This window comes from Procambarus clarkii, chromosome 12 (assembly GCF_040958095.1).
Source record: "Procambarus clarkii isolate CNS0578487 chromosome 12, FALCON_Pclarkii_2.0, whole genome shotgun sequence".
In the NCBI taxonomy this organism is placed as follows: domain Eukaryota; kingdom Metazoa; phylum Arthropoda; class Malacostraca; order Decapoda; family Cambaridae; genus Procambarus; species Procambarus clarkii.
In genome coordinates this window covers 8,631,065-8,641,064 of record NC_091161.1, presented here as the reverse complement: position 1 = coordinate 8,641,064, position 10,000 = coordinate 8,631,065, and the positions used below count along the sequence as shown (strand labels likewise).

Below are 10,000 nucleotides of genomic sequence, written 5' to 3'. Positions count from 1 at the left end.
CCAGTATCCTCTGAGACCCTGTTATCCACCTCACAGGTCCTCACACCCATGGAACAGCCTCCCCCACCAGCAGAACACTCACCAAGGAGGCGATTTGAGAAGGGACAGAAGAAAGTGAGCCTCAAAGCGATGTACACTAACATAGATGGAATTACAAATAAAGCAAATGAGCTTGGAGAACTGGTACTAGAGGGAAACCCAGACATAATAGCCCTCACAAAAACAAAGATCACGAAAACGATAACAAATGCAGTGTTCCCACAGGACTATTATGTTATGAGGAAAGAGAGGGAAGGAAGAGGTGGGGGTGGTGTAGCTCTGCTGGTAAGAAAAGGCTGGGATTTTGAGGAGATGGATATTCAGGGCTGTGAAGGTTTCAGTGACTACATAGCAGGTACTGTAACAAATGGAGGGAAAAAAATTATAGTCGCAGTCATATATAATCCACCACCAAATGACAGAAGACCTAGACAAGAATATGATAGAAACAACATGGCCACCATTAACATAATAGAAAGAGCAGCTATTGTTGCTAGCAGGAATGGATCTGGACTACTAATTATGGGAGACTTCAACCATGGGAAGATAGATTGGAAGAACAGAGACCCGCATGGAGGACCAGAAACATGGAGAGCTAAGCTGCTGGACGTGGCAACAAGAAACTTTCTAAGCCAGCACACCAAAGAACCAACAAGAATGAGAGGAGAAGATGAACCAGCAATGCTTGATTTGATATTTACCCTAAATGAATGGGATATAAGGGAAGTTAAGATGGAAGCGCCCTTGGGAATGAGTGACCACAGTGTATTGAACTTTGAGTACCTGGTAGAACTAGGACTTATCTCCCCCCAAAAAGAACTAGGAATCAAAAGGCTGGCATACCGAAAGGGGAATTATGAACAGATGAGAAGTTTCCTAAGTGAAATACCTTGGGACACAGACCTCAGAGACAAGTCTGTACAGGGTATGATGGACTATGTTACCCAAAAGTGTCAGGAGGCAGTAAACAGGTTCATCCCGGCCCAAAGGGAAAAATCCGAGAAGCAACAGAAGAATCCATGGTATAATAGGGCATGTATGGAAGCGAAGAAACTGAACAAAAAGGCGTGGAGGAACTTCCGGAATAACAGAACACCAGAAAGCAGAGAGAGATACCAGAGAACCAGGAATGAGTACGTCAGGGTGAGAAGAGAAGCAGAGAAAAATTTTGAAAATGATATAGCAAACAAAGCCAAGACCGAACCAAAGCTACTCCACAGTCACATCAGAAGGAAAACAACAGTGAAAGAACAGGTATTGAAACTTAGAACAGGCGAGGACAGGTATACAGAGAATGACAGAGAGGAACTCAACAAGAGGTTCCAGGAGGTCTTCACAATAGAACAGGGTGAGGTCACTGTGCTAGGAGAAAGGGAGGTAAACCAGGCGGCCTTGGAGGAGTTCGAAATTACGAGAGAGGAGGTCAAGAGACACCTGCTGGATCTGGATGTTAGAAAGGCTGTTGGTCCAGATGGGATCTCACCATGGGTACTGAAAGAGTGTGCAGAGGCACTTTGCTTGCCACTCTCCATAGTGTATAGTAAGTCACTAGAGACGGGAGACCTACCAGAAATATGGAAGACGGCGAATGTGGTCCCAATATACAAAAAGGGCAACAGACAAGAGGCACTGAACTACAGGCCAGTGTCCTTGACTTGTATACCATGCAAGGTGATGGAGAAGATCGTGAGAAAAAACCTGGTAACACATCTGGAGAGAAGGGACTTCGTGACAAATCGCCAACATGGATTCAGGGAGGGTAAATCTTGCCTTACAGGCTTGATAGAATTCTACGATCAGGTGACACAGATTAAGCAAGAAAGAGAGGGCTGGGCGGACTGCATTTTCTTGGATTGTCGGAAAGCCTTTGACACAGTACCGCATAAGAGGCTGGTACATAAGCTGGAGAGACAGGCAGGTGTAGCTGGTAAGGTGCTCCAGTGGATAAGGGAGTATCTAAGCAATAGGAAGCAGAGAGTTACGGTGAGGGGTGAGACCTCCGATTGGCGTGAAGTCACCAGTGGAGTCCCACAGGGCTCTGTACTCGGTCCTATCTTGTTTCTGATATATGTAAATGATCTCCCGGAGGGTATCGATTCATTTCTCTCAATGTTTGCGGACGATGCTAAAATTATGAGAAGGATTAAAACAGAAGAGGACTGTTTGAGGCTTCAAGAAGACCTAGACAAGCTGAAGGAATGGTCGAACAAATGGTTGTTAGAGTTTAACCCAACCAAATGTAATGTAATCAAGATAGGTGTAGGGAGCAGGAGGCCAGATACAAGGTATCATCTGGGAGAGGAAATTCTTCAGGAGTCAGAGAAGGAAAAAGACTTGGGGGTTGATATCACGCCAGACCTGTCTCCTGCAGCACATATCAAGCGGATAACATCAGCGGCATATGCCAGGCTGGCCAACATACGAACGGCATTCAGAAACTTGTGTAAAGAATCATTCAGAACTTTGTATACCACATATGTCAGGCCAATCCTGGAGTATGCAGCCCCAGCATGGAGTCCATATCTAGTCAAGGATAAGACTAAACTGGAAAAGGTTCAAAGGTTTGCCACCAGACTAGTACCCGAGCTGAGAGGTATGAGCTACGAGGAGAGACTACGGGAATTAAACCTGACTTCGCTGGAAGACAGAAGAGTTAGGGGGGACATGATCACCACATTCAAGATTCTGAAGGGGATTGATAGGGTAGATAAAGACAGTCTATTTAACACAAGGGGAACACGCACAAGGGGACACAGGTGGAAACTGAGTGCCCAAATGAGCCACAGAGATATTAGAAAGAACTTTTTTAGTGTCAGAGTGGTTGACAAATGGAATGCATTAGGGGGTGATGTGGTGGAGGCTGACTCCATACACAGTTTCAAGTGTAGATATGACAGAACCCGATAGGCTGAGGAATCTGTACACCTGTTGATTGACGGTTGAGAGGCGGGACCAAAGAGCCAGAGCTCAACCCCCGCAAACACAACTAGGTGAGTACACACACACACACACACACACACACACACACACACACACACACACACACACACACACACACACACACACACACACACACACACAAACACACACACACACACACACACACACACACACACACACACACACACACACACACACACACACACACACACACACACACACACACACACACACACACACACACACACAAACACACACACACACACACACACACACACACACACACACACACACACACACACACACACACACACACACACACACACACACACACCCACACACACACACACACACACACACACACACACACACACACACACACACACACACACACACACACACATCGTGTGTGTGTATGCCGCCTCATCATGGAGTCCCCATCTGAAGAAGCATATAATGAAACTGGAAAAGGTTCAGAGGTTTGCAACGAGACTCGTCCCAGAGCTACGAGGGATGGGGTATGAGGAGCGCCTGAGGGAACTGTGCCTTACGACACTAGAAAGAAGAAGGGAGAGGGGGGACATGATAGAAACGTATAAGATACTCAGAGGGATTGACAGAGTGGACATAGACGAAATGTTCACACGGAATAGTAACAGAACGAGGGGACATGGATGGAAGCTTGAAACTCAGATGAGTCACAGAGATGTTAGGAAGTTTTCTTTTAGCGTGAGAGTAGTGGGGAAATGGAATGCACTTCAGGAACAGGTTGTGGAAGCAAATACTATTCATAATTTTAAAACCAGGTATGATAGGGAAATAGGACAGGAGTCATTGCTGTAAACAACCGATGCTCGAAAGGCGGGATCCAAGAGTCAATGCTCGATCCTTCAGACACAACTAGGTGAGTACAACTAGGTGAGTACACACACACACACACACACACACACACACACACACACACACACACACACACACACACACACACACACACACACACACACACACACACACACACACACACACACACACACACACACACACACACACACACACACACAAACACACACACACACACACACACACACACACAAACACACACACACAAACACACACACACAAACACACACACACACACACACACACAAACACACACACACACACACACACACAAACACACACACACACACACACACACAAACACACACACACATACAGCGGCATATGCCAGGCTGGCCAACATACGAACGGCATTCAGAAACTTGTGTAAAGAATCATTCAGAACTTTGTATACCACATATGTCAGGCCAATCCTGGAGTATGCAGCCCCAGCTTGGAGTCCATATCTAGTCAAGGATAAGACTAAACTGGAAAAGGTTCAAAGGTTTGCCACCAGACTAGTACCCGAGCTGAGAGGTATGAGCTACGAGGAGAGACTACGGGAATTAAACCTCACTTCGCTGGAAGACAGAAGAGTTAGGGGGGACATGATCACCACATTCAAGATTATGAAGGGGATTGATAGGGTAGATAAAGACAGTCTATTTAACACAAGGGGAACACGCACAAGGGGACACAGGTGGAAACTGAGTTCCCAAATGAGCCACAGAGATATTAGAAAGAACTTTTTTAGTGTCAGAGTGGTTGACAAATGGAATGCATTAGGGGGTGATGTGGTGGAGGCTGACTCCATACACAGTTTCAAGTGTAGATATGATAGAGCCCAATAGGCTCAGGAACCTGTACACCAGTTGATTGACAGTTGAGAGGCGGGACCAAAGAGCCAGAACTCAACCCCCGCAAACACAACTAGGTGAGTACACACACACACGCACACACACACAAGACTATCCAAGAGTCAATGCTCGATCTTGCAGACACAACTAGGTGAGTGCACACACACACACACACACACACACACACACACACACACACACACACACACACACACACACACACACACACACACACACACACACACACACACACACACACACACACACACACACACACACACACACCCACAAACACACACACACACACACACACACACAAACACACACACACAAACAAACAGAAAGCAAAACAATATCTTCTACTCACCCGTAGATTCGCTTTTCTGAACTTCTCAATATCGAAGCCCTCGATGACCATCTGCTGGGGAGAAAGAGAGGGAGAACGAGAACAGTGTTACTTAAATAATTAAGTAAAACAAGACCTGAAAACCCAAGCAAGACATTAAGCATCGTCAATGTTTATTTTGCCACACGAGAAGTAAGGTAATTATGAGGAGTAAGCACCAAGCCATGGCGACTGCTCCGTCCGATTACCCAAAGCTACCCAAAGCTACTGAAAGGTACCCAAAGCTACTGAAAGCTACTGAAAGGTACCCAAAGCTACTGAAAGGTACCCAAAGCTACTGAAAGCTACTGAAAGGTACCCAAAGCTACTGAAAGGTACCCAAAGCTACTGAAAGCTACTGAAAGGTACCCAAAGCTACTGAAAGGTACCCAAAGCTACTGAAAGCTACTGAAAGGTACCCAAAGCTACTGAAAGGTACCCAAAGCTACTGAAAGCTACCCAAAGCTACTGAAAGCTACCCAAAGCTACTGAAAGCTACTGAAAGGTACCCAAAGCTACTGAAAGGTACCCAAAGCTACTGAAAGCTACCCAAAGCTACTGGATGCTTACTAAAAGCTACTGAATACTACCCAAAGCTACTGAAAGCTACTGGATGCTTACTAAAAGCTACTGAATACTACCCAAAGCTACTGAAAGCTACCCAAAGCTACTGAAAGCTACCCAAAGCTACTGGATGCTACTAAAAGCTACTGAATACTACCCAAAGCTACCCAAATCTTCCTAGCATTACGTAAGTAACCTTGAGGTTACCTTGAGGTGCTTCCGGAACTTAGCGTCCCCGCGGCCCGGTCGTCGACCAGGCCTCCTGGTTGCCGCTATCAAGAACTATGATATTTACTCACTATAATGTTGGTGCTGAATGTACAATATGAAAAAAAACATTATTTTGAAATAATATAATTTTATGATGAAATTTGGTCCATCTAATGACCCAAAGTCCACAACATTGTCGCTTGGATCGTTGACTTACTGTGGCGTCGTCTGCCATTTAGGTTCCTTTAATTTTGTTATAAAATTATATTATTATTTCAGGGTAAAAATATAGTTTTTTCATGTTGTACATTCAGCACCAACATTATAGTGAGTCAATATCATCATAGTTCTTAATTACTTACGTAATGCTAGGAATATTTGGGTAGCTTTTGGTAGCTTTGGGTAGCTTTCAGTAGCTTTGGGTAGCTTTCAGTTGCTTTCAGTAGCTTTGGGTAGCTTTCAGTTGCTTTCAGTAGCTTTGGGTAGCTTTCAGTTGCTTTCAGTAGCTTTGCGTGTCTTTGGGTAACTTTGGGTAGCTTTCAGTAGCGTTGGGTAGCTAGTGATAGCTTTCAGTAGCTTTGGGTACTTTGACGGACAGTTCGCAATGGCTTGGAACTTACTGGTAACACAATTATAGTTGTTGGTAAGTTGGTAGCACAATTAAGTTCCTGGGAAGTGTTATTTCATAACTGTTCATTTCTTAAAAATATAGAAACTGTGTAATATTCCCTCTCATACTCTGCTTTGAGGGGAACACAAAATATATAAAACAATCTCTTGCAATGTTATTGATTATATAATATAGATTGTATAGTCTTCCTGTATAAGCATGAAAACCAGACAACTATAAAAGGGAGAAGAATGCAATAGACGTGAAGTTGAAAAGTAATTGATAGTTTACGTTTTGCGCAGTCGAGGGGTTTTGGAACGTTTTGCGCAGTCGAGGGGTTTTGGAATGTTTTGCGCAGTCGAGGGGTTTTGGAACGTTTTGCGCAGTCGAGGGGTTTTGGAACGTTTTGCGCAGTCGAGGGGTTTTGGAACGTTTTGCGCAGTCGAGGGGTTTTGGAACGTTTTGCGCAGTCGAGGGGTTTTGGAACGTTTTGCGCAGTCGAGGGGTTTTGGAACGTTTTGCGCAGTCGAGGGGTTTTGGAACGTTTTGCGCAGTCGAGGGGTTTTGGAACGTTTTGCGCAGTCGAGGGGTTTTGGAAGAAATGTTATATTGTGCTGTATTACTCTTCTGACAGCTGTCGTTGTTTATTCACCCACTGTGAAGCACACTTTACTGAACATACACCCACTGTGAAGCACACCTTACTGAACAAACACCCACTGTGAAGCACACTTTACTGAACATACACCCACTGTGAAGCACACCTTACTGAACATACACCCACTGTGAAGCACACCTTACTGAACAAACACCCACTGTGAAGCACACTTTACTGAACATACACCCACTGTGAAGCACACCTTACTGAACATACACCCACTGTGAAGCACACTTTACTGAACATACACCCACTGTGAAGCACACCTTACTGAACATACACCCACTGTGAAGCACACCTTACTGAACATACACCCACTGTGAAGTAAACTTTACTGAACATACACCCACTGTGAAGCACACTTTACTGAACATACACCCACTGTGAAGCACACCTTACTGAACATACACCCACTGTGAAGCACACCTTACTGAACATACACCCACTGTGAAGTAAACTTTACTGAACATGCACCCACTGTGAAGCACACCTTACTGAACATGCACCCACTGTGAAGCACACCTTACTGAACATTCACCCACTGTGAAGCACACCTTACTGAACATACACCCACTGTGAAGTACACCTTACTGAACATACACCCACTGTGAAGTACACCTTACTGAACATACACCCACTGTGAAGTACACCTTACTGAACATACACCCACTGTGAAGTACACCTTACTGAACAAACACCCACTGTGAAGTACACTTTATTGAACATACACCCACTGTGAAGCACACCTTACTGAACATACACCCACTGTGAAGCACACCTTACTGAACATACACCCACTGTGAAGCACACCTTACTGAACATACACCCACTGTAAAGCACACCTTACTGAACATACACCCACTGTGAAGCACACCTTACTGAACATACACCCACTGTGAAGCACACCTTACTGAACATACACCCACTATGAAGCACACCTTACTGAACATACACCTACTGTGAAGCACACCTTACTGAACATACACCCACTGTGAAGCACACCTTACTGAACATACACCCACTGTGAAGTACACTTTACTGAACATTCATCATCTGTGTAGCACACCTTACTGAACAAACACCCACTGTGAAGCACACCTTACTGAACATACACCTACTGTGAAGTACACTTTACTGAACAAACACCCACTATGAAGCACACCTTACTGAACATACACCTACTGTGAAGCACACCTTACTGAACATACACCCACTGTGAAGTACACTTTACTGAACATTCATCATCTGTGTAGCACACCTTACTGAACAAACACCCACTGTGAAGCACACCTTACTGAACATACACCCACTGTGAAGCACACCTTACTGAACATACACCTACTGTGAAGTACACTTTACTGAACATACACCCACTGTGAAGCACACCTTACTGAACATACACCCACTGTGAAGCACACCTTACTGAACATACACCTACTGTGAAGTACACTTTACTGAACAAACACCCACTGTGAAGCACACCTTACTGAACATACACCCACTGTGAAGTACACTTTACTGAACATTCACCTTCTGTGAAGCACACCTTACTGAACAAACACCCACTGTGAAGCACACCTTACTTGAGATGTTGGAAGTATATAAGTCCAACAACTTAAGAAAGTGAGGTAATATTACCAATAGCTTGAGAAGTTGGTAAGTGTCACTGACGGGTAACTTGAGAAATTGGTAAGTGCATCTGAGTCACAATTTAATGCACATTGTAGCGGCACTATGAGAGTAATCAAGTTAATATGAACTCTTCAACTGAATATGAACATGGCAGATAGTATATGGTAAGTGAGTTTACCTTAACTTCCGTCATAGAAAATGATAAGTGAGTTTACCTTAACTTCCGTCACGTAAAATGATAAGTGAGTTTACCTTAACTTCCGTCATATAAAATGATAAGTGAGTTTACCTTAACTTCCGTCATATAAAAATAGTAATTAAGTTTACCTTAACTTCCATCAAAGAAAATGGTAAGTGTCTTTACCTTAACATCCATCAGAGAAAACGGAATAATGCTTTCCAATAAATCCAATATGTCTTCATTAAACTTCTCTGTACAAGAGTGGAGCCGGAGCTGAGGCTGGCCACAGAGGTCGATAAATGTGCAACGTTAACTGGCCTTCGACTGGCTGCCTGGACGCATGCAACAAGGTCCTTAATTGCCAATCCGTCAATTCCATTACATTAATTGATTAATCAGACTAGCTAGAAACTTATCAAACGGTTAACCACACGTGATACGAGGATAGGATTGCAGGACAGAGCAAAGAAATGGAGCCTAACCTACTGGACGCTCGGGGATCGAGCTCAGACCTGCCAGACGCTGTTATGAATGTTTATATCATTTAACGATGGCATAACTGCACACCAAGCCACTGGAGTGTACAAGCTGATATATAACACTTAGACCATTGCTTTAGCGTCAAATGTTTTTCGGTAATTACAAAATGAAATAAAATGGCTTATCATACTGAAAAGTTAGCCAAGTGCCAAGTGCTGAAAGTTTGATATAGTGTTATCTTGAGGTTATCTTGAGATGATTTCGGGGCTTTAGTGTCCCCGCGGCCCGGTCCTCGACCAGGCCTCCACCCCCAGGAAGCAGCCCGTGACAGCTGACTAACACCCAGGTACCTATTTTACTGCTAGGTAACAGGGGCATAGGGTGAAAGAAACTCTGTCCCATTGTTTCTCGCCGACGCCCGGAATCGAACCCGGGACCACAGGATCACAAGTCCAGCGTGCTGTCTACTCGGCCGACCGGACTTATTAGAATTAGTTTGGAAGTTAAGGTATATTATTACACATTCTACTTTCACTACGTTTCACACTCTTATTCCTCTTCCTCT

At 44.3% G+C, this 10,000-nt stretch overlaps 1 protein-coding gene across 1 annotated transcript in view; it reads right to left on the bottom strand.

The window, feature by feature from the left end:
- The window catches only part of LOC138363856 (cylicin-1-like), a 120,708-nt gene that overhangs the window by 56,315 nt on the left and 54,393 nt on the right, over window positions 1-10,000 (bottom strand). The window contains exon 3 of the mRNA XM_069323217.1: window positions 5,083-5,133. Coding sequence (XP_069179318.1) covers window positions 5,083-5,133 — 51 coding nt within the window. The remainder of the gene's footprint in view (window positions 1-5,082; window positions 5,134-10,000) is intronic.